The 26,375-nt window shown below is 41.7% G+C and overlaps 1 protein-coding gene across 1 annotated transcript in view; it reads right to left on the minus strand.

The window, feature by feature from the left end:
* Positions 1 to 26,375, minus strand: part of LIMCH1 (LIM and calponin homology domains 1) — a 203,474-nt gene that overhangs the window by 55,110 nt on the left and 121,989 nt on the right. Inside the window, exons 5-12 of the mRNA XM_054382811.1 lie at positions 24,495 to 24,525; positions 21,307 to 21,417; positions 16,479 to 16,674; positions 11,046 to 11,295; positions 10,114 to 10,386; positions 3,726 to 4,016; positions 2,159 to 2,413; positions 518 to 862 (exon numbers count right to left, since the gene is read on the minus strand). Of these exons, the coding sequence (XP_054238786.1) occupies positions 518 to 862; positions 2,159 to 2,413; positions 3,726 to 4,016; positions 10,114 to 10,386; positions 11,046 to 11,295; positions 16,479 to 16,674; positions 21,307 to 21,417; positions 24,495 to 24,525 (1,752 nt within the window). The remainder of the gene's footprint in view (positions 1 to 517; positions 863 to 2,158; positions 2,414 to 3,725; positions 4,017 to 10,113; positions 10,387 to 11,045; positions 11,296 to 16,478; positions 16,675 to 21,306; positions 21,418 to 24,494; positions 24,526 to 26,375) is intronic.

The following is a 26,375-nucleotide window of genomic DNA, read 5'->3' on the forward strand; positions in this document are numbered from 1 at the left end:
AGCTCTGTTAATATGCTAACTTCCACGAGCTGGAATCTTCCTCCAGATAAATGCCAGAAACACAGAGCACCAATACACCTGGGTTTCAGCATTGCATCTTCAAGAAGAAAAGTAAATCCATTAGGTTTGAAGAAAGCTTTTTCTTTTTTTCCTGAACATCACTAAGGCTAGCAAGCTGAACAACAAATTCCTAATGTGCTGAAAGTAGGCAGAGCAAAGCTGCTAGAATTCAGGCAGCAGGAAAAGCTTGAATGACAGCTTAGCCTCTGAGATAGCAGTGATTTCACTGCCTGACAGACATTTTCAGGCAAGTTCTCAGAAGACCTTTGCACAGCATTGTTTTGCACAACCCTAAACACGTTAAGATACTGTGAGGGTGTCAGATGACTCCTGAACAAAGCCGTGCACGTAAACAGCTCTTAGGTCTATGCTGCAGTCCACCCCCATGCAGATCAGCATCTGGCAAGAACAGGTCTGATTTCCAGCTCAGCAGCACATCCTAAGCCACACCAAATACCTGGACTCATTCTGTGGCTTAGCTACTTCATCGCTGTGCTCAGCAAGCTCAAGACTGCCAACAGGGGTTGAAGGAGAGCTTTCAATACCAGAGTGAGTCTCCACACTGTCTTTCTTGATTTCCTCTTCTGCTCCACTCTTGGATGAAGCTCTACCAATAACAAGCTTGTCCCATTTCTGTTGATCAATCTCAGTTACTGGCCCAAAGTGCACAAACTTCTGCTTGGGACTACCAGCCTTTTTGTTTGCTCTGGCTTTGCGGACAGCAAAATCATCCTGGGCTGCAGCTTTCACCGGGACTTCAGCTGGTGGCACAGTGTCATTGGGACATTTGAAATCTTCTTCACTAGTCAGAAGGAGGAATAAAAGAATTCCCCCAACATAAGCAAATGAAATGCTCCTAAAGTTTTAAAGGGATTTGGTGTTAAAATTCAAGGACACACATACTAACAGCTGTGGCACACTGAGGATGTAATGACAGATAAAATCCAAAGATATCACAGACCCCTCGGGGAAAGTCTGGGAGCATATCCTTGAGGGTTCTTCCTCAGGGGAAGGAACATAGCATACGGCCTACTTCAGACTCAGTTCTTCACCCTAACAAAGCCATAGTTCCCTTGACTGCTCACACAGACCTGGGCCATATGCCATGTGGGACTTCATGGCAGCAGTACACTCACCTTGTCATGGGGGAGCTCCAGTGGCATGACAGCACTAGCAAGGGCAATTCACTTATTCTAAACCAAAGGGAATGGACATTGATTTTAATAAATCACCTCAGAAATAAGGGAGAGACTATTAATACCTTAGAGACAAGAGGATGATTTGGTTTTGATAGTTTGTATTGTAACTAAAATTACATGCAGAAACCACATCACCAGAAGAATGCCTGCACAGATGGCTACCTTCAACTGGAAAATTGCATGCATCTGAACAGGAAGATTAGGAGCTGTTATCCTTCCCTACTGGATCCACAAATCACCTGGATATGTTATAGCCCATCTCTACAGGGAAACAGAGTAACTGCTTCATACTGGCTCCTTCTGCACAGGTTTAGTTTACAGTAAGAGCACATCTGCACCATACAACGAGGCTCCTGAAACCCCTGCTGCAGTGACAAACAGTGCTGGTGTATTTACTCAGCACTGGAATACAGTGCCATGCAGATCTATTGGCTCAGGTCTCAAAAGCAGGATAACCATACAACTGCAGAGATGCTGATCCTCAGGTAATAACTCCCAAGGTATAATACCCCAAGTCCTAAAGATACCTTGGTTGCCAGCAGCGTAGTGCTACTGAGACAGGAGTGCCACTTGGATCTTTGTGCTGTTCAACTGCAAGCAGCTTCAAGACAGACTGAGACACAAGACAAGAGGGACCTTTCTTTCATGATACTAAGAGTGTCCCCTGGGGAAGAGACTGTGAAACTACTATGGTCCTGTAAATGATGGGCACATTTTTATTTTGTGATAATTAGCATGCCTGCATAGATTTTTGGACTCCTCCTGAAAACTGAAATAGGTAAGGACTGGTTGTCATCAAGGCATTCTTCAAGCTTAAAACCATGAGCACACACAGCTGATTGTGACAAACTGAACATGCTTCCCAGGGTGGCAATCCTGTTCACAGGCAGAAACCGTACCTGGGCTCCCCTGACAGTTTCAATCTTTTCCAGGTCTCCAGATCTGCTTCTGTTATAGAGGCATTCACAAAAGGCACATCCCCTCGTAGCTGAGGAAGGGTGCTTTGAGATTTCCGTCTAGCCAAGTCATCTCTCTCAGCATCAGGCCCTTTCACCTCCTGTTCCTCCTCTGACTCAGTCTTCTCAGTTTGCTGAAGTGGGTCCTCTTTGCTTGTCACTATTTCCCTTGCTGATGCCATGTGCACTCGTCTTCTTCTAATTTAATGCACATTCCAGTTCAGCAAGAAAAGATATTTCGAGGGAGCAATGATAAATCAGTGTAAATAGAAGAGGTTCAGAGCAGAAGAAGATACAACTGAATTTATAAGATTAGATTTACATTAATTTTAGGAAGTAAACATTCAATGAATCATTTGAAGTTGAAATCTCTTATCTATGCCACCCTGCCCAGGCACTGCTGAGACCACTTCTTAACATGATTTCAATCTCTAGCTCAAGCAAGAAAAATCTTTAAGTTTTTACCCTATTGAGCATTTCTGCAATAAGCTTTCTCTTAAACAGTCACAAATATCTCATTTTCATGTTATAAGCAAAGTGAATTCAAGTTTTGCTTGCAAACATACTGTGGAATTTTCTTTGATCTTGAAGAGTCATGTCAATAACATTAGAAATTAAAATTTGGTGCTGTGCTCTTCAGATGCCCTGCCAAACTAGTAATTAGAAAATGTTAATATAATCAAATTACCAGTAGTTGAAAGGCACATTTTGCATTACTGAAAAAGAGCTACTGAAAATTAAGAGCAGTTTTCTGACTGCATCAGTTATTGCAGTCAAGGTCCACAGTAATGTGTATGGTGTGGTTTTGTCTAGGATCACTTCTCTCTGCACGAGTAAAGCAAATATTCTTATTTCCTGAAGAAGATCTGTGCCTAGCAAATACTTGTGTTCAGCAACTCCTTAAAGGGCTGTATTCACTGAACTGAAGACAGAAGAGATTTTCTGGGCTGAAATCTTGTAGCTCATGCTCCATTTCCTAAAGCAATGCTCTCAATGAGACACATTAGGACTTTGTACAACACAATTCAGTGCAGCATAGCAGGCAAATAAATTAAGTGCCTTAACTTATCTGAGTCTATGTTTTATGTAGGGTATTAAAAGGACATTAGATGGGAAGGGAAAAAAAAGACATCAAAAATGTGCATTGACAATGCTCAGCAAAAGAGCCAAGATGCAAAACATATCTTCTAAGTTTATTCTCCACTGTTGTGGAGTTTATACTCCACTACTCATTCCTCACACCCACGAGTAGTCTCATGGCCTTAGATAACAAGTCTCCAGTTTTTAATGTTATTTACACTTACAGCTCCTGGAACCTGATAGTCTTAACAAAAAAAATTACAGTTGGTAATCTACATCTGGAGGTTTTTGTTCACTTTATGATAAAATATTTACATTTATTTTACCCTGTAAGTATTTTTCTGTAGCCAAGCCAGCTTTAGTTCTTTCTCCACAGCAATAAGCCATGCAAAATGAAGCATTACAACAGAAGACGACCATGAATGCACACCTTGCATGTTCCTGCTTTTCCATCTGCAATGGCTTTTTAACATCTTCCAGTTTACCTTTATCTTTATTTGTATAGGGTCCAATTAAAAAGGAATTAAAAGGAACTATGTGTTTGGGTTGATTCATCCTGGCTCTCCGAGTGGCAAAGTCATCCTTTTCTAAATCAGGAACTCTGGTAGCTGCTTCATCTTCTGATCCAGAATCCTTCCCTTGATAGTATGTCATGAAGGGATTGTCCTTGCGAAGGATGATGTCTGGGGTGCCTCTGTGGTCTTCACATGTTGGCTTTTGACTGACTCTGAGCAAAATTAAATAAAGCTCTTGATGCAGTAGGGGAGGAGAGGGCAAATGGCAGCACTCATCTTCAGGTCATAAAACAAGCACAGTTAATCAAATATGCTCCAGGCTGTTGTTAGATTGGGCAAAACCTTGCTTTAAACAAACCTTAACACACACACACAGACAGACACACACACACAAGTAACAAATACACAAGAACTGTACACAGAAAACAAGCACGTTGGATCTTTACTTAGAAGGACCAGTAAGGACCAGTTTAACATACTAGATGCTTTTAGAACTTTAAATGTTAATATGAAACTTCTTGAACACTTCAAAGAAAAATATTTGCTACAAATACCTGATCCCTGGCCAACACTGTGAACAATCCTGAAATATCAAGACATTAGGGGTTGGAAGGGACCTCTGGAGATCTGGAGGTCCAAACAAAGCAGGATCACCTAGGGCAGGCCACACAGCAATGCATCCAAGTAGGTTTGGAAAGCCTCCAGAGAAGGAGACTCTACAACCTCCCTGGGCAGCTTGTTCCAGTGCTCTGTCACCTCACAGTAAAGAAGTTCCACCTCATGTTGAGGTGGAACTTCCTGTGTTTCAGCTTATACACGTTGTTCTTTGTCCTATTACTGGACACCACCAAATTCCCTGATACCACTGCAGTTAAATTAATACCAATTTAATCAAAGCAATGTTTTACCCCAGATATTACAGTCCATTTCCAGTGTGCACCACTGAAAAGAAACCATCATCTTCATCCTGACACCCACCCCTCAGATATTTATAGACATCAATACGATCCACTCTCAACCTTCTCCTCCTGAGACTAAATATCTCAAGTTCTCTGTCTTTCTTCACACCAGAGATGTTCAAGACCTTTAATTTGGCACTTTTTCTTCTTTCTGGATCTATCTTTTTAAAAGATCTCAGTAATCACTGAGCCTGCTCCTCCTACAATTCTTTCTTCTCACACACATCCACGTTTAATTCTTTTCCTAACTAACCCTCCCTTTCCCCTAGGATAAGTCTTCTACGCCAATGCTGACATACAGTAGCTACAATGATGGCACCAGTATGACAGCATCACTGATACTGGCATGCTGGAACACACTGCCATCTGCCTTGGTCAGAAACACAACTGAGACCAGCACAGCCTTGTTGCTACTGAAGATTACGACAACGAAGACCCTTGACAGCTGGTGCTCAAAAAGATTAAGGTTATTTTAACTTGTAACAGTCAATACTCTTAAGCAAACCGAAAGACAGATGGCAAGAGCTAGGTGACTCTCCCAGCTAAAAATCACATTATATTTATTAATATTTTAGGAAGTTGGGTAGCCAGTTGCAGACTGTTTCCATCCAGTACTTTTGTAGGCTGCAAATATCTTGCATTTCCTCTTTCACACAGCACCTTGCCATGCAAAGGGAAAGACAGAGTATCACAAAGGATTAAACAGACTCACATTAAGAAAGGAAATTAAAACAGCTCAGGGGTTGCTGAGTTTCTCTACTTTAAAACACAGTACTGTTATAATTAGTTGGGCTTTGAAACATGTTAAATCTCTGGAAGGCCACTACATAAGCCACTAATTTTATGGTCCCTTTCAAAACATTGCTCCACAAAGTTGCTGGAGAAAGTTACAGGAAAGCCATAAAGCACCCCTGACAGGTCAGGCCTGGCTCAGGCTTGGAGGACAGAGGAGCAATACAAAACCACCAGCCTTTGCCTTGAGCCAGGGGACCTCCCGTTAGCAATGTGGAGAGCATGCTCTCCAATTAGCCAAAGGCAACTTTTCCCTGAGATCTCTTTGAAGGCTCAAGAATTTCATTTAAGGGCAACAGACTATGCTGCCAAAGGGAACTGCTGACTCCCTTCCTCATGAGCATCTCGATTCACAGCAGCTTCACACAGCTGGAAGAGACAGCTCTGAGGTGCTATATGCTTTGCATACATGCTCCATCAGCAAGGGTGGTCCAAGTCCTTAGCTTCCTCTTGGAATGATACTCTACAACAGTATTCCACTACTCTCTTTTTCTGTAAAAGAATACAGTTAAGAAGTTTATTAAATAAAGACTCTTGTATACACCAAAACCAACAGCCCTACAACGTCATCTTCAGGTCCAAATCTCACTGCTGAACAGGCAATCACTCACTCAATTCTAAACCACAGGTTGTCAATACACAAGCATAATTTGCTCAAATACAATTTGCTTTCTAAACCTGCAATACAGTAAGCATGAGATAACCCACTAGGGAAAGAGTCTGATTTTCCATTTATTGTTTCCCAAGACATGTTTTTTGCCCCCCTCTCCATTACAAGAATATGAACATTTTAGAGAAAATAGTCTGATTTAAAGCAAATAAACTGTGGCTAATATTTCAAGGACTGAAGGAAAATAGTTACCTAGAAATCATATACACTGGCACTTCTCTTCAGAGTCTGTATGGCTAATTTTTTTAATCAGACTTTACTACTGGTACCATTACCCTTTTCTAAAAGTCTGATGATTTGGAAATACTTTTCAGAGCTCTGGACATAAAGCATGTGTTTAAAAAGCCACAAAATACTCCATTAAATCTTGTTTACATTTACTTCTTAAATGGAAATCAATGAAATGAGTATTTAATTCAGCTGGTTAGGTTAGGAGTATTGTTTTATACTTCTAGCTTTTAGATCTAAATATCACCAAGTGATATTCAGTAAAAACTGTGGGATTTTTCAGTCTCAAGGCCAGGAAGGTGGTGGGGTCAATGTCCCTGGAGGTGTTTAAGAAAATACTGGATGAGCCACTTAGTGCCATGGTCTAGTTGATTAGTTAAGGTTGGGTGATCGGTTGGACTTGATGATCTTTGAGGTCTCTTCCAACCTGGTTGATTCTGTGAAGCTTGAGAGCATCAAATCTGGCATTTCTGAGAAGGGTTTTTTTAGGCACAAAGAAATATAGAGCTATAATATTCAAAAGAGCAACTATGAGTCATTGTAATGAAGAATTTAGAGTTCTCAGCATGTAACTAGACTTCAGCAGTCTGATTCTAGGTTAAGAATATTTTTCATTCCTTTACACTTTGTTTTTTAATGAAATTGGAGATGAGCTATGACATTTTGGGGTCCCCTGAATCAGTTTGTGACAGTCTTGAAAGTGTTTTTTTAAGGCCAGTTAATCGTAGAAATATTGAAGACTATAGATTTAAAGCCTGTAACGTGCCAGAATTCCCTGCAGATTTGCAAACTGCTGTTATACAGCCAGCCCCAGCCCTTGCCCTGGGTTTATGCTTGTACAAGAGGCACTTCCAAAGTGTCAGACTCTGGGCACTTGCACTCCCTGAAGCAGGGTCTCATACAGGCTTGAGGATCCTCATATTGCATTTCAGAACAACGAAAGGGTTCTGCATGCTTATGCACTCTTGAGATAAAAGTTCATGTCCCTTTTGCATGGAACATGCCAAAAACATTTGCTCACATTTCTCTCATACATCCTTCTCTCCATTTATTATGGCACACTTAATTCTCCTCTTTTTAAGGAGGGTCCATGAATCTGATCTTTACCTTGCAGATACAATAGTGTAAGTAAGAGACAGATGCAGATAATAAGCAAGCAAGGAGGATCACACATCAATAAAACAAAATGCTATAGAGAGACAATACACTCCTTTGGGAAGGGTGGGGGGGGGGATGCTTTTTGGCATGCATTTGTGTAGCATGTAGCTTAATGAAGTCCTTTCCTAGAACATGCTACAGCAAGGGAGGTAAGAACTTAGATTCCAAGCAAAAACTACATTTGCATACAAGTTCAGATCCTTTCTTTGCTGGACCCATAAAGGTCCCCTACTGAGTTTCAGCTTTAGGAACAATTAGATGTAGAACTCAGTCACATTGAGTGTTCCCCAGAGGTCATTATGTTGAGAGCAGAGCCTGTAAACAGCTCAAGAGGACCTGGAACACAACTGACAACCTAAGTTAAAAAAAAAGAAATAGAGAAACAAGAGGGATTGAGAACTGCTCAGTGCCTTTAGTGTAGGGCAATTTGAATTTGATGCCAAGAAGAAGAGATAAAACTGAGAGCTTCAAAACCAAGAAATAATCGAGACATCAATAAAGAGGATTAAATGCTCTGCTATATCCTTAAGTGTCACTACTAAATTCTTCCCTTCTCACCCACGATTTTTCCACTTACATACACAAATGATTTTCCTTTCAGACTTCTGACCTCAGTGCCTTTTCAGCTGTGTCTTCCTACAAGTCCCAGGAGCAGGATCCTACTTCACTATGGTAAAGCTTGGGTAACAAAGCTCTTCTCTTTGACCCTCAGCTTGGGCTGAAAACCAGCAGCTCCTCCTTCCTCCAGCTGCCAAGTTCCATGAGTTGCTTCCACTGAGAGTAAGGAAAATGGCTTTTTATTTCTCCTTCCATCTCTTTCAGCCTTGTCAGGACAACAGATTGTCCAAGAAAAGAGGAAACCCAATCTCCTGCCAAAGAACCACATATTTGATCCCATGTGCTTCTTTTGTGGAGATCAAGACAGGAGATCAAGCACAGGGTTGGATAATGGACTCTCAATGTGGTGAGTATCCTCCAAATGCAAACAGCATTCTCTGCTGTGCACTGCTCTGCTAAACACAAGCTATTACTATATTTTACCACTACCATTAATGCTACAGCCTTGGACTCAGAACAGAATGATGCTAGCAAGCTACCAGTTTATGGACTGCTGATTGACTAGCACACTAATTACAGAATCACAGAATTGTGAGGGTTGGAAGGCACCCCAAGGATCATCTACTTCCAACCCTGCTGCCGTGGGCAGGGACACCTCCCACTAGATCAGGTTGCCCAGAGCCTCATCCAGCCTGGCCTTAAAAGCTTCCAGGGATGGGGCCACCATCACCTCTTTGGGCAGCCTGTTCTAGTTCCTTCAGACTAATTGAGTCTGAAGATTAATTTATGACAGATAGCTCCTCTTCATTGGCATGTGGATTTAAGTAGTACCCCACAACCATACACAACCAATTGTTCATTACAGCTTGACAACAGTGCAGCAAACCTGAGAAGAGGATACAGGACAGTGTGCAACTGTGACTGGTTTATCTGCACAGGGCACATCTCTGTATGGCTGCAGACAAGCTTCACTGTATCTATAAACAGGTTGTATCACATAAGAGCTGTACCTTTTACTGCTGCATTTTGAAGCCTAGACTGTAGATCAGCATCTGCTAAACTACTCACTGTTAGGATTTCACTCCACAGTCCCAAATAAAATGCTTTGGACAGGAGAACACATGGACGCTTACCCTTTAGCCAAATCATTTTGATCATCTGTAAGAGTCTAGCCTTATGACACGGTGATTAAAACTCTGCCTCACAGACCATTCCCATGAGAAAAAGAGATTTTTCATGAGGATCCAGGATCAGATGATGGAAAGGCACAGGCAGTAAGCCTAGCCATCATTCAGCTCCCAAGTTAAAGAACAGGAAACAACCAAATTGAACAACAGCCAAAAATAAATAACTCAGGTAATAAGTTAATAACTGCTGATACTCCATGCCAAAGTTGGTCACATTCTGATTGCTGAACTATGCCTCCATGCTTTAACTGGTACATGTGTTAACAAGCACTGTACTTTTATAGTTCCTACCATTAAAAATAAATACAACATTTGTTAGCATAGCTAAGGATATTAACCACCTAAAAAGCACGGTTCAGTACACGAAACCATCCCATCAGCAACAAGTTTCTGAAAGTTTTGCCCAAACAAGGCATTGATAATGTACATTTATATGCTTTTTCTTTTTTTTTTTTTAATTAAATGCAAGAAAGCATTAGGTGGAAGGTGAGAAGTAGTAGGTGCAGCAGTTTCCTTGGAGTCTTTTGACATTGGACTTTAAGATGATGCAATTTCTCACGACAAACGCAGTCAGCATCATACAACTCTGCAATCCACAGCTGCCACATCACAAGACCTCCACTAGCAGTTGTGAGTGCTTAGCAAGACGGGGTTTTGTTAGAAGTGAAATCACAGCAGATCAAGGAAACCCACACTTCAGCCAATCCTAAAAAAGGTGAAGCGTGCACAACTCCCCACACTGTCGGCTGACCTGCCGTAGCGCTGAGCTGCTGACATGACCGTAATGCCAGCCTCTTCCAGTCTTCTTAACTTCCTGACCTCTTCTGCATCTTTCCCCTTGGGTGCTGGTGTTTCTTTTGCACCACATGAAGGAGACTGATCTATGGAGTTTCCTTCGTTTTGATTCAAACCTATTTGATTTTTAAGGGAGGTCGCCTCGGGAGCCATGGAGCCCACTTCCTCCTTTCCACAGAGTCCTGATGTTTCATTCTGCTCTTCTTCTATGGTTTCAGGGTGGGGTTTGCTATTGAATTACACAAGGTAGTTTAATGTATGCTGTGCCTGAAATATATACACTTAATAAGCACATTTGGATGATATCAAGATGCCAAAGGATACTCTGATGAATGATCCAGGAAGATAACTACTCTCTTTAATGGAAGCTGCTTCATGGGCCAAATCAAAACTGAAATACCAGTTGACAAAACCAGCATGCAAACAACACAGTCACAGCTATAAAACTGTACTGGTGTATAGAATACAACATAAACTCAACTGAATTTTCATAAACACAGCAAAAGTATTACTTATTTTGATCAAATACAACAAACATTACTTAAAAGTATCATTGGTCAGTAAGTGTTGTTAAAATTAAGGCAGATCACGCAGAACATTTTTGCCCAGCCTTGGGTTTGAGTCCCAACATGAGACCAACATAACATAACCACAGCTTGTCAAGCACAAGCTATACATTGCATTGTAAGGTAAACCCTGACATCAAGACAACGATTTTCCACTCATCACTTTTCCACCACCTTTGCCGATTGCTACAAAAAAATTTATCAGCATCGTCCCGGCAAGAAACTTATTCCAGCTTCATACAACTTGTGAAAAGAATGAAAATGAGGCAAGTGTTAAAGCATCAGCACTGAGAAAGGGAGAAGTTGGTCAGGCTGCTCTTACCTAAAAGGTCTGTCTCCTAGCGGTGAGGTCGCCGTGCTCCAGCTCTTGCGGTACTCTTCCCGTTCAGCTTTCTTCTTCCGAAGTGGAGCAGGTACATAGAAAGTCTGATTGCTCTTGTTTGGGAGGTACTGGTTAAAAGGCACAGCTGATTTAGGTTCACCATGTGAGGTTCGCCTCGCCAACATGTCATCTTTCTTCACATCTGGCATCTTTCTGTGTGGCAGGTCAGTTTCTGAGTCACTTCCTCTCCCTAGTGAGGAAGAAGGGGGGGGCGGGAAATTACTACTTCTTTTCGCTTTCAGCCAGTTCTTTTTTTTAAGTCATAAATCAGAGAAGACACCACACACCAAAAAAAATTACAGTTAGCATGTGAGCACTAAAAAAATGAGGCCATTTTAATCTATATTTAGATTTTAAAATCAGTCCCTGAAAGTATTAGCCATAATACCTACACAAACAATAAACATTTTTTGTTTTGTTTTGTTTTGTTTTGCATCAACCCTTATTTTCTACCCCTGAAAAACTCATCTTCAGCCACAGGTCACATCATAAAACTCAAGGTCAGGTTAAGCCAGACTTGTCAATCACATGGGATAGCCACAGAAGCTTACCTGACTAAAGCCTAGGTGACATATGGATATGTTTGACCTGATTCACACTCTCAGACCTTGACTCACACATATGCAGCACAGGCTCAAACAAAAGAGTGCTGCATTCTAAATATTTACAGAAGAGCAGAAATCTGTGGATGTTTCTACACATAAAAATGGCAGTTTGAAAAATACACACACACACACATACACAGAGCAACAGCTTTGATCAAAATTTGAGAATAAGTATCAACTGCCATAAACCAGAAGACTCAGATGGTTGCCCTCCTTTCTCATCTGTTGCCTGGTCAATCAGTGCAGCACACTGCAAAACAGAAAGACCTGATCCTCAGATGGAAAGGTGCAAGGAGAGAGGGTGGGGATCTCAGGATTTAGAAGTCAGATTAGCACAGCAAAGACTAAAGAATGCTTGCTGGGAAAGAATTAAATTAAGAGAGAAAAACTGAGTTTCAGAGAATAAGATGGGAGATAAGCAGAGCTGACTATTTTGTTCAAACAAACTAAGCTTTTTGATGTTTACAACCCATTTGAAGCACAGAACCTTGGGCAAGACTTTTCCAACTTGAAAACAAAACTCCCAAATGGTAGGACAAATACCTTAAAGACGAGTTGGAGTGAAACTACCCTAGCAGTTATTTTGGAAGCCACTTCATAGACATTCACTAGATTCCCTGCACCATCATGAGCCTTTTAAAGTAATTCACAAAGAAGCTATGTAAATAGACTTCTCCCAGCAGTGTAACATCACTGCAGACCCTTGTTTTGATGGCTGAAATGGAGCATTTTCAGCTATTTCTCCCACCAGCATTCAAATCTTCTCCCAGCTTTGGAGCACTGGATGTCTCTGGCCCTTGATCTCTTTGCAACACATACACAGGCAATAGCTGTTCTTCTTTTTGGGGTGAAGGGAAGCCACCCAGGTTGTGTCCTCTCGCTAATTCACCACACTAGTAGATGAGTAGCTAATTCACTCTGTTCCCCTAGTGAACAACTGAAAACAATGAAGTCATAAAAAATCACAAGTAGCTTGTGTATAATTCAAAGTGGGGGAAGGAAAAGAGGTCTAAATATGCTAGGAATGTTATTTGCAAAGAGCTTTTGTAGCAGACTGAGTTATTCAATGTTTGCTTGGAGAGAGATGAAGAAGAGTGAAAGGGAACAGTAAGACAAGACACAATGGAAATGAGCTAGTGAGACAAAAACCACAATGCACTTTGTGCCAGTAATCTTTTGCTGGAACAATTTTGGTTAAGTAAGAGCGTATGATAAGTAGCACCATGTTTGGTAACCTGAGTCTATGTCTAAAGAAAAATTGGAGATATGACCACAGAATCACAGTGTCTAAGGATAAATGAGGTTTGGAACGTGTCCAGAGAAGGGCCACAAGGATGATCAGAGGGCTGGAGCACCTCTCCTACGAGGACAGGCTTGAGAGAGTTGGGATTGTTCAGTTTAGAGAAGAGGGGGCTCTGAGGAGACCTTAATGTGGCCTTCCGATATCTGAAGGGGGCCTGCAAGAAAGCTGGGGAGGGACTTTGTAGGATGTCAGGGAGTGGAGGGTGGATTTTGATTAGATGTCAGGAAGAAGTTCTTCACCATGAGGGTGGTGAGACACTGGAACAGGTTGCCCAGGGAGGTGGTGGAAGCCTCATCCCTGGAAGTTTTCAATGCCAGGCTGGATGTAGCTCTGGGCAACCTCACCATGGCAGGGAGGTTGTAACTAGATGATCCTTGGGGTCCCTTCCAACCCTGACAAGTCTGTGATTCTGTGATCACTAGACTGAGCAGGGCCACAAGGAGCTAAAAGAAAACGAAAAGATCCCTTGCTGCTATTTGCTATTCTGTTTGCTCTTGGCTTTGTTCTGGTGTTTATTTTTGCATCACATGAAAACCGGTCTTGAACTGGCAGACAGAAATGCTGGAATAGATAACCACAGTAGCAGAGGGATTAGAATAGATTCCCCTCCCTCATTACTGATATGCCTACCAGCAGCCCCAAGCTGAGTACTTCAAAAGACTTATTTAATTATTCATATTTTTACTCATGAAATTATTTTCAGCTCAAAATCAGCTCAAAAAGGCACTTGAAGCCAAAGCACCAAGTGGAAGATGCAGTTGTGCCCTACTTTTATAACCTTGACTTTGTTGTTCTGCATTTCCAAGTAGAAGCAGCAGCAGTTTCCACAAGTCATACACCACAGACACACACAGGTTCTTCGTACAAGGATCCCACACAAATGATGTCCAAGCAGTGGATTTTATTCATTCTTGGGTACATCAGCAACTCTATGGGCAGGTCAGTCTGAAAATCTCCTGTTTAAAATAAATCCTTCTGCTTTACCATTGGTTTTGTTTGCTCTTTGCCATGGTACAGTGTTCACACCAGACATCAGAGCAGATCCTAAGCAGCAGGGTTAATCACAGATGGCATTTGTTAAGGTAGCATTACTGCTTCCACCTAAACCAACCATCACCTCAGGATCACTTACATCATAGAATTATAGAATGGCTTAGCTTGGAAGGGACCTTAGAGATCATCTACTCCAGCCTCCCAGTAGTTGATGCCTCCCAACTAGACTTGGTTGCTCAAGGCCTCATCCAACCTGGTCCTGAACACTTGAACAGAGAGGGCATTCACAGCCTCTATGGACAACTTATTCCGTAGTCTCACCACTCTCATACTGAAGAACTTCTACCTAAGATCAAGTCTAAATCTAATCTGTCCCTCAGCTTAAAACCATTCCTCCTTGTCCACGACAGCCTTATGGAAAGTATCTCTCCAGCCTTTTTGTAGGTTCCCTTCAGCTATTAGAAGGCAGCTATAAGGTCCCCCCAGAGTCTTCTCTTCTCCAGGCTGAAAAACCCCAGCTCCCTCAGCCTATGCTTACAGCAGAGGTGCTCCAGCCCTTGGATCATCTCCATTCATGTTTTTTTTTTACTTTCTAAGAGTGGAAAGAATCCTAGCTTTATTTCACTAGCATATTATTTGTAAAGCTCCTATCTGAATGAAGAGAGAAGTAATGAAAGCAGAACCTTTTCCTCCATCCAGCTTTGCATATGCATTATTTCTATCAAAAACTACACACAGCTGAGTGAAATATCAGCCTGCTGGGGCCACGGCAAGAGGTTTGACAGAAAAGAGGTCAGCCAAGCTACACCTCACCTGCAACTCTTGGAGGAGACAGCTGTGAAGCTATGGCAGCAGCAAGCAGGGGAAAATGGGACATAAGAAAGGGCCAGCTGGACCAATCACACGTGTGCACACAGCATCTGCACGTACCCCAGGTCTGGATGTGGTTAAAGACTAATTTTTAACAACAAGCTTTGTGTGCTTGCATCTTACTTCGTGTTTGTTATGGACTCAAGAATGTGACATGATTATATGCCTTAGCTGTGGCAAACAACCAGCCACAAACCCCTACAAAAATTTGCTTGTACAGCAGAAGTTGATAGGGAGCAGCTACAGGACATAAGTAACTGGCTACCCACCAGGGTCCAAGCAGGCAGACACTGGACCCTCTTTAAGCACCCAGGATGAAGCAACACTTCTTGTCCAGGACGTGTGGGGTGCTCCTCTTTGCCAGCACCACACTTTTGCCTCATATGGGAAGGCAGAAAAATGTTTTGCGATGTGGAGACTGCGGGGGCCTGATCCTGTTTCAAGGAATCAGCAGCTGGTTCTGGATGGTCAACTAGCAACAGCCCCAACACCACAGGCCACTCAAACCAGCCGAGCAGAGCTTAGCCCTGCTTTCCCCACAGCTCTTTCATAATTCAGCTGTGATACCAGCTCTCCCTGCCAGCTCTTCAGTTTTAAGAAGTTCTCCATCACCTCAGGAAATCTCTCATGTGTCCGGTAATGATTAGCACCAGTTTCTTTTTCACTGCCAAAAGCAGTATAAACATCTGGTTCCTACCAAAAAAGTCTTTCTGCCCTTCTATTTTTTTTTTAATAAATAACATTACTAAGGAGCAAGAGATTCATGTGTGGAACATAACTTCATCTGACAATGAAGTTTGACTCAATCATCTATTCATCAGGAAAGCAACCTTGCAGAGGGAGCCTCAACCGAGCATCCTTTTGTTCTGAGCCTGAATCCTGCTCAGGCCAGGTAACCTAAGTGCATGCTCCACACCTACCCCTAGCAAATCCTTCCTCACCCAGCACACTGTGTTTACAAGCCTCTGGAAACCTCAGGGAATCAGACACAAAAGGCAAAGATGCAGCATCCCTTCTGTGTGGCTGGAGTGGCATGTCTTCACTCAAAGGTATACAAAGATGGCCACGGCTCTGATGCTGGGAGCTATTAAATTACCTCACTTTCTAAATACCACGGGAAAAAAATATGCTGTTTGGTAAAATGTGCAGACTTCAAAACTCAGACACGTAGCAGACATTTCCAAGATATTTCTATTCTGTTTATCTGTCCAGGATTTCCTTAGCAAACGTTTTATTCACTTCAGTATTTCCCTTGTGCCTGCGCTTTCATTTCTTGCTCCAGCCTCGTTTAGAAGTTTCAACGAGCCTGCCTAACGTCCCCGTACACCATCACCCAGAAAAGCACACTTCCCATCATAAAATCACACTGCAATGATGTCACTCGTTTTCCAAGGCTACGCTATCCGAACTGAGACAGCCTTCAAGTTGCTGGCAAAGTCATCTAGACCCTCAGGGAGCACAAATCAGCATTCACAGACAAGTTCTCCCAACGGATTAGCACTATCCAGAGGCTGTGTCCAGCTCCTGAATGACAATGCTTGCTCCAGGACCGGTACTGATGTCCCAACGCTCTGCGTGTCCTGCATTGAGACTGGTACTTACCATCACTGCTCCCTCTCAGCACCACATCTGGAGACGGTGTCTGCTGCGAGCGGGAGCCAAAGGAGTCCAGGCTGTCAAAGGAATCATCTCTGCCGTGGCGAGGTGGGGAGAGGGAGTCGCTGCGTTCCGAGTCCCAGCAGTCTATGTAGCCGCTGTCGCGAATGCTGCGCTTCGGGCTCTCGATGTCCTCTGTTTCCTGCATGGGAGCACAGCAGGTACCTCTTCATCAAGAAGCCAGTGACATACTCACGAGATCCATCCCACATCAGACAACAAAGCATCTTCCCAAATACTAAACATCTCCTCCCCAAAAAAGGCTTCTCTTGTTTTCTGCCCTGGCTCCCCTTCAGAACAAAAGTGCAAGCTTGCAGTACAGACCAATTTTGTCCTGATTAAGAGGAAACCCAGCTCACTAGGTTAGTATTGAAAAACAGCTGCAACAGGCAAGTTAATAAACTGGTCAAAACTGAAAGCAACCTGAAACTTGACTTGTCGTCCATAGTCCATAGCACCGGCAAAGGAACTACAGTTTTAACATCGTGCCTGCGTCAGGTTTAAGCCTGCTGCTTTCCCTCCCTCCCCTTGCCCATCTATTGTATCTGGCTGGGACACCAGCAGACAGCATTTGTTGTTGCTGCTTCAGCTCGGCAAAATAATGAAGCAGTGTGCCCCAGCCTCCCTCTACCTTGAAGAGAAATTCCTGTTATGAAAGAGGGATGTCTTTCTGAAGCAATCAGCAATGAAAAATATGCAAAATGCTTTTCCTGATGCCTCAGAAGAATTCAGTTGTGCTCTTTACTCTTTGCCAGCTCCCGGCTCTGGGGGATATGAAAGCACTTGTAGCTGACCCACATGTTCAGAGCAGGGAGAACAATGGTTGTCTTTGACAGCCCTGTGATTATAAATTCTTTCCAGTGCAAGCAGCACATACTAAAACACTGAAACTCCAGCAGAGGAAAAGGTCAATAGAAGCCATCCTCACCCTTGCATTATAATAAATCCCTTGTTTTAGAGGGTGTCTTAACATTAATTACAATCACACAGGCTCAGAAAAAGCAAAAATAACTACATTTACTCAAAGATAAATCTGTGTTTCTTTCTCCTGACAGTAAGTAAAGTCAGAAATATGGGTGTCACGATCAGACTGACATTCTGTGACCCAAAGAGGCTGGAATGTGATTTTCTTTTTTCCTTTTTTTTTTTTTTTTTTCCCAGAAGCATTTGAATATTAATTCCTAATTAAGAATCACCCCCTGCTTACCACTAACTGTAGCACAATGGCTATGTTGAGCATAGCTCCCACTGTCCCTGACTGCTAAAGTGTCCCCCATTACCAGTGGGTACCCATCACTAATGAGAAGATCAATCAAGAGCATCATGGCACTCTCTGGCAGGCCACCTCCACCTAAAAGCAGGTTTGCTGGAGAAGTGATGGAGGCAGCCCTGCATTAACACACAAAAGCTTTCGTGCTGAAAAGGGGGAGGCTGGAAGGGAGACAGGGAGATCAGACCCAATGTCCTGCAGACTTTTCAGGAAGGAGGCTTAATTAGTGCCACTCACTGTGACTCTGCCAAAATACCACATTAAGGGCAGCGGCAAAGGTCGCCTAAGGCCAAGCTAAACTGTGGTAATGTCATTAAGTAACCCCACTGCAAACTGAAGTGAAAGCATTTTCTAAGCCCAAATAAAATACATCTAACAAAGTCAGAATTGGATGCTATGTAACCTCCTTCCCCAGTTCTGCTCAGTGGCCTAAAATACAGACAGAAACACTAGACAACAAGGATCTGCCTCTCTGAAATCTGCATGAGTTACACACATCCGACCCCAAACCTAACAGTCTTATCAAAATCCCGTTTGTGACACGATCCAAAAATCTTTTTAAAAATCCAAATTCCCCAAATCCCCAAATCCCTTCATACCAATGAGATATTCTCAATCCTCAGGCACACTTCCATTTTCCTAAATTACTGCATTTGAATGATACAGAACCGCTCAGCAGCTACAGGGACTTAGACTCGGGCAAAAAGCCCCATCCTGCATTCACTATCTCCCAGAGTTTGAGAAGAGTCCAATGGTGAACTAATGAGTTCTGCAGACCCTGCTTTCACAGGCCTGTTGATGTTAATTTTTGCATGCTGCTCACCAGGAATTAGGAGACAGGCCCCAGGATGGGACCCTAGACTTCTGTAAACATGTTCTTTACAGCCTTCCCCTGCTTGGCAAAGATACTCTCCCAGCCCAGTCCTGCCTCACAGACGGGTACTTGTCCTGCCTTCAACAAACGTCATCTCCCAAGTGTTATCAGTGGGAAAGTGGTTATCTGCAGGACTGATAACACTGTAACATGACACACACCAGCACATTAAGCCTTTTATGTTACTACATTAAAAGCACAGTATGTCACTGAGTATTGGTAAAAGTATGAGTGCCAAATACAAGACATGTTTCTCCAGGAAGTTCCACCCCCTGAACATAATCAAAAAGCCATGGAAGTTCTGTCAGTGGGAAATTTCAGCCTTAAAAGTAAAGAAGAATGCGTACCCAAATAGTTAATGAAATTAAAAACAGAGTAGCAAGAATAAAATTAGAAATGAATAGCCCTTTCAGAATGAGAACTAGAAAAAGATGAGTCCGAGACAACTCACATTTGAGCTGTCTTTTGAATTGCTTATTAAAAAAGGAGGGCAGAGAGGATTTATAACAGAAAAACTAAACCAGGCTGAATTTATGGTTGATTTAATTATTAAATTCTGTGGAAAAAATTGCCTGTAGAGAATGTGATAAAGTGTCTTTTCATCACTTGAACTCAGCTATAAAGAACATCAGAGTGTTGCACAGCATGATTAACATGTTCTATTTTACAACCAAATCCTCTTCAAATGCAGTAACAGACAAACCCACAATTGCCAGTGGGAAGTACTGCAGGGGTACAGAAGCAGGGAGGTGACCTTAAAATAAGTAGCTAGTGGCCCTCATAGCAGCATCACCTAAACTTTTGCAGGCCAGCAAAGTGCTGTCTTTTTACATGAAAAGCTCTCAGCTTTTATGAGATCTCTACTCTGCTCCCAGCTCCAACATCTGCAACAAATCAAGTCCCAGCCTTTAGCTTTTGTCCTTGACCTGCGGCCCTCTGCACAGCCCAGCCAGGAACTTCACAATCATCAGCTCTCTGGAGAACACCACCTTTTGGCCCCAGCCTACTTCATCCCACAAAAGGGCTCAAGATAAGACCTCCAAAATGCTCTGATAATTAATTTGATGGGTAAGGAAAAATAAAAGCCTCGTGCTGTGAGATTAAACATTGAAAAATAAACCATGATAACCATGCAGCACTAGCAGTATAAATAACCTGCACTGCAGCAGTTTTTCCTCTGTTAGTTCCCTTGACCATCTTTGTTTCCTTTCAGACTCTTTGGAGTGGGGACTGCAGCTTCTCCCATCTTCACATGATCACAGGATGTTAGAGGTTGGAAGGGACCTCTGGAGATCATCAAGTCCAACCCCCCTGCCAGAGCAGGACCATGGAATCTAGCACAAGTCACAAAAGAACACATCCAGATGGGTCTTGAAAGTCTCCAGACAAGGAGACTCCACAACCCCTCTGGGGAGCCTGTTCCAGTGCTCTGTGTTAAAAACTCAAGTATTAGCTTTATTTCTTTACTGCTTAGGCTCAATCACATCACTCATGAGTGGCAAGGTCCTGAGCGATTGGTACAGGTCATTTCCAATGAAGACCAACATAAACCTCTACAGAGAAGCAGGACATTCTCTTTTCCTCTCCATTTCCACCTCCTTGTTCTCTTGGTCAGACTAGGAAGCAGGAACTACTCTCAGTAAATCAAGTACTACTTCTTCTCCAGCAGCAATCCAGCGCTGGCCCTCTGAGATCCCAGAACGAAGAGCTGCAGTTGTTGCAGATGCAGTAGCACAGAGGTCAAAGAGTCTCCCATGGTTGCCAAATCCTGCTGCCTGTGGTGACTTGGCCACTACATGAGATGGAGAGGGAGCAGCAGGCACGAAGCTCTCTGTGGGCTAAGAACACATCTGCATGGCCTTTCATGGGCAGTATCTCCAACACATACAATGCTAGCACAGGCTGCTGCCACCTTCTTACATGTCTGCTCCTGCCCCTTCCACCTCCAGTAAATGCAGGCTTGGATATCAACACTAACCCTTCCTGGGGTTAAGGGCATGCTGGAGTGCTCAATCCAAAATCCCCAAACCACCCTACAGCAACCACAACTCTTCCTTCCCCACAAGAGCTCAGCTCATTATAAACCACCAAATATGATTTCTGTCAGAATGTTGAGCTTGGCAAAACACAGATTCATCATAACTATGCTCTTGGTGAAACATAATCTCCTCCTCCTATCCTTCAGCTTTTTTAGATACTTTGGTCTGATGTTTTATGTTGCAACACAAAAACAAAAGAGCTGCCCATGAGACTGGATGTTTTAAAGAAGAAAAATCTCTGCTCCTGCAAGTCCTGCCATCTTCCTTTTGAGCCTCAACTCTTCTAGCCATAACTGTATTTCATGAATGAAAATCTTTCAAACCAAAACATATGGAAACGAAGATGCCAGAGCCATAGGACAATTCTAAAGCCCTCTTTGACATGACATACTGCATCAAAAAGCTGGATGCCAAAGAAAGTTGTGTTCATGGCTTGGTAGAGTCAGAAACATCTTTCTGAAGGAGGCAGGGGTTTATTAAGTAATTTGTACTCCAGCCCCCCACTTTTCTCATGTTTAGCTACAAACAGGTTATTTATGGGAGCAATAATTCGAATGAAATTTCCATTCCCAAGACAGAACAAAAAGATACCTTTCTCATTTGTGCCAGCAAACCTTCAAACTCCTTCAGGTTCAGGGTTGATCCACTATATGATGTGCAGCTGTTTGCTGCTTTTCCTAGCCAATAAATGGTGACTAATACCTGCAGAAGTTAATAACAATTAATTGAAGCTATCTACACAGTCACTTAGCTCAATTTACATCCCTTCAGCATCTCTCATTTATTCAAAACTGCACAGCAGCACAAGATTTTGTTATAAATCAGACTTGAAAGGGAAGTGTCTGTCAGTGGTTAAACATAAATACATCATGTAACTATGAAAATTTAAACAGTCCTAGAGAACATGCAACTTAACACATTATACTCCTGGCATATTCATAGAAACATGAAAGAGTTCATGTCTACCTGGAAAATAAACAGCAAAAGTGAACAGGAAAACCAGGCAAGATGTTTTAAACTGTCTAGAAAACACACTCAGAAATAAATGTTGTAAAACCAATAGGAAAACAACCCTCTAAATTTAGAGTACTAATACTAGTGGTCTTTAATTAAAACAGTTAAGACAATGGAATAAATAAAATCTCTGGAATGTGTGTTTGCCTATTTAAAGGACAGCAAATGTAGTCCCATTTTTAATCATCTTAATGTAATTAACCAGATGACACAGGAATATTTACTTCCAGGCTTCTGCTAGCCTAAGAAATGCTTAGCCCAAGATTAATCAAAAGCCACAAGCATCTGTTTTTTTTCTATCAGACTGAAGTGGAAAGAGTCAGTGGTTTCATTCAAGTTCTGACTTGATGTCTCTCCAGAACTCAGAAGTCACTTCAAAAGTAGCATGGAAGAAAAAAAAAAAAAGCCAAGAGTTGCTCTTGCAAATGTTTATATACCCCCTCAGTCCTTTAGGTAGCAAAGAAGTCTGATCTGTTGCATGTGTTTGGAAAAGGAGAAATGATGATGCTCAGGATGGTCAAATCCAGCACCTCCACAACCAGGTATTTATATCATGCAGGGAAACCAAACAGTCCTCTGCACCCATTTATGCCTCCTCTTAAAGCTATGTCTTTAATGGTACCTATGTGGCAGCAATTTGGACTGAAAACTGATCATGAAAGGCAATTTTTGGACTGGAAACTGATCACAAAAGGCAATTTTTGGACTGGAAACTGATCATGAAAGGCAGTTCAGCTCAGTTAAAAATACCCAAACCATCACCTCAGAACTCAGGGCTTTTTCTCATTTAATGCTCATTATTCTGGCATATTCCGTGACACTGCAAAGTATTTAACAAATGCAGAACGAAGAGGAAATATTTTGATGTGGAAAAGATGTACCACCAATAAGAACTAACAGTTGCCACTGTCTCAAAAAAAGAAGTTAAATAAATGGATATATGGTATTTTGCATATTTTATATTTGGATGGGACAGGGCCATATTATCACTACTATATAGTGAACTAAAGAAAGCAAGAGTAGGAGAAATCCCAAGAGGGTGTTGGGGACAGACATGTCAGACTCTTCTTCCCTAAAACTTACACCCACGTTCCTTCAGTGCCTCCTCCTCATATTCTAGACTCCCAGTTAGCCTTTTGCAATCAGCTTGCTGTAACATCCCCATTTATCATTAAGTGTGCTGAACAAAATCACTCACAACACTCCAGCTGAGGCCTTGCCAGAAAAGGATACAGCATGTACATACAGATCCTCTGTTTAAAATCAACTGCATATATTTTGTAGCTATAAATATAGTTGATATTTCCCTTTTAGTTTATAGATAACATACATGCCATCAAATAACTGAATAATGTGTTTCATCAAGTTCAGCAACTTCCCCCCTTGTTTTTAAAATTGCATCTAAATTGATACTGCCATGCAAGGGAAAGGAGGTGGTTTACCAATACTTATTTTTGCTTTGTCTTGAAATAACCTTTATCTGAGCTGTTTTTCCTTCAGTCAGCACCACTCAACAATTTTGTGTAAAAAAATTCTTACAGTACATGTTCTCAACTTAAGTGAAAACACTTGCAATTTGCAACCAGGAAACCGTCTAATTCATTTTGCCATTCAATTCTCTGACGAAGGTTGTTGTATTTTTATTTCTGCTAGCATCTGGTCACTTTCTCTCTTTTTCTTTTGTTTATCCACCTTCTTTTGTTTGGTTAGTTGGTTTTGTTTTGTTTTTCCCCAAATAATGTCACATTTGCAAGCAATTCTGACTGGCTGCCAGCTGAGGTTGCAGGATGCTGCACCTGGAAAGCGTGTATTGCCTACAAGCACACTGCAGAGGATACTTCTGAAAACATATTTAAAATAAGTTTATTATTAAAAATAACACATCTGTAAACAGGTAGTTAACCAGTGCCCACAAAAGTGCTAAAACACCCAAGCTGAGCTCCTCCCTTCCAACTTTGTGTGCTGGATGCAGAAGATGCTACTCTGATGATGGGAAAGACAAGATGAAATAATTGGGGGGGGGGGGGGAATGGGGTAGTGGTTTTTATTGTTTTTTTACCTGCAGTCATGATTACTGCTTACAAAGTTATTAGGGTAAGGTCCTGGCATTTCCTAGCAGTTTATAGGGATGTTAGCCAGACATAAATCTGAACTTATAGCTGTTTACAGCTGACTAAGGACAGAGAGCTTGCTAGGCTTTAGAAGAACAAGCAGCTCTGAGACCAGCAAAGTTCAGCTGTTTACTTTTCCACTTAACAGTTAAAGGATCCATTGCCATTAGTTTATATTAGCAAGAAGTTGAAGTTGATTTGAATTAGTCTTTCTGGGGCAACATTTATTTGGAAGAACAACAAGAAAGCTGATAGTAAAGCTTTACATCCGGATCTAATGATCCTTTTGCTTCATGTTAAATGCTTTGTGCAAATGTGCTTTATGTCTATATATTCATTAAAGGCTACAGAGCATAGCTCATGGGAGAGTCAGCCTGCTCCTAGTCAAAACCACCATGGACAGCACAGAGACCACATTATCTGCCCTTTATCCAAGAAGAGGCAAACATTCCCTGTTTTATTTCTGTTTTAAGGTTGCTTTGCAATAGCAGCTCTACCTAAATTTTCAGCAGAATCTGGTTAGGTTTGTACTCAGAACTTTGCATCACTACTCATCTGTACTCAGTCTGTACTGACATAATTCTTGCTCAGGTCAAATACAGGATTAACCAGACAGGGAAAAAAAAAAAAAGGTACTCCAAGTGACATACTTACATTTTTCAGCTTCCTACTATAGTCAGTGTTCCTGGGTGCACACATACAGACAAAAAAAAAAAAAAAAAAAAAAGAAGGGAAAAAAAAATAATCAGAAAGCAGCCACACTTTCCAAGAGCATGTATGCATCAGATCACATTTTCCCTAACAAAAGCCTGCAGAATGCTTCTGCTGGCTGGAAACACATGAAAGCTAAGAAGATGTAGTTCACACATTCATTTATTCATGACATGGGAGTATTTTGTCACCATTACTTCAATCATTAAATTAGAATTCTAGAAGTACAAAAAGAAAATGTGTTTATAATGGTCCCACAGCAAAGTAGAATGGTGCCAAAAATATTTCCTTTAAACAGAGTTGCTGATCTCTTAAAAAAAAAGACCAAAGTCCTCTCACTGCTAAAATGTGTTCTGCAGGAAGCCAACAGCCAGATTCTTCTCTGTGATAAATCATGCAACTCATATAGATTCTGGAAGCAACTGAACATGCATGCACAGGAGACTAACCAAATCATCACCAAACATTAGAGAAATGGAGTAGGTGCTTCTGGGGAAACAAGCATCACAAAGAACCAAATATATGGGGGAAGCAATAAAGATCTTGAAACTTGCAACAGAACCTGCTGGGGAAAATATTTAGTTTTTGAATGTATACTCAAGCAGTCGTTGGCATTCTTCTCAATTTCATTTCTCACCAACGTTCAAAGGATGGAAGCTTTATGTTAGAAAGAACAAAGGACAAAGTTTGCACAAACTGAAACAGTATTTCAAAATTCAGCAAACAAGCCATTAAAAAAAAACAACCACAAAAGGAATGGAGAAAATGTGTATCACACTTAGGTGCTGAAAAATATGTAAGGCTACTTCAGATTCAGTAAAGATTTTCTCCTGATTTAGAATGGAATTGCCTTCTACTATGACAGTAATGTTGGAGTGGATTTAAAGGTTACCTGACAAAAATGGAATATATTTAAATCTGTGAGAACAACAAAACCCTAAATATAGGCAATGCTCAAAAAAAGACTTTTTGATACCATCTTTTTGGAGTCAAAATTTTATTTGCCAATGCCCACATACTAAGAAAAATAAAACAGTCCTTTTTTTTTCCTTAATAAAATAGCAGTAGAAAAGAATCTTGTTTAACAAGTCAGAAAGAAATTCTTTACAGCATTAGCTCATAACTTTTATAAGCTGAAGGAGCCAAGAAGAAAAGACCTAATGCATATCTCAATGAACATGTATATGAAAAAAATGGTTAAAAATACAATTTTCTTAGTCATGTGTGAATTTCATTTCCATCCTTTGCCACAGAACAAGTGCCATTTTTGCCATGTTTTAAAAAAAATAAATCAGAAGTCTTTAAAAAGGGGCTAAGAAAAACATCACCTTTGTGCTTTGGGAACTAGCTAGCAGAAGACAGTCTTGAACATATTTCTCTACAACAGTCATGGGCTTGGCTTGTATACTCAACTCAGTCACTCAGTATGAACTTGGACAGTGCTAGGAAATCATTTGGCTCATTTCCACAGCTACTTTCTCTGAAGAGTTGATGGGGAGAAAAAAAAATCCATGCCAATGAGACAGTGCATGTCTACCTAGCAGCATATTTGGTGGAGGGTCAAGTCAGCTCTGTCGAGTCTATTGCTCCTGGTTTAACTTGCTCATGTGCTGGACAGCTCTCCTTGGAGCTCCATGCTAGTCCCAGCCTCTCAACCTGCCTCCTCCAAGGTACTCCATCATCCTCAATCCCAAAAGATCAAGCTTCTTATGGAAAAGACCCTTTCTCTCAGGTTTCACATGGAGATGAGGGTTTTATAAGGAGATGAGGGCTTGTTTTGTGACTCTCTCCAGCCGCTCATTGTCATGATGACAGGACAATGTC

This window comes from Indicator indicator, chromosome 8 (genome assembly GCF_027791375.1).
Source record: "Indicator indicator isolate 239-I01 chromosome 8, UM_Iind_1.1, whole genome shotgun sequence".
Classification (NCBI taxonomy): Eukaryota; Metazoa; Chordata; class Aves; order Piciformes; family Indicatoridae; genus Indicator; species Indicator indicator.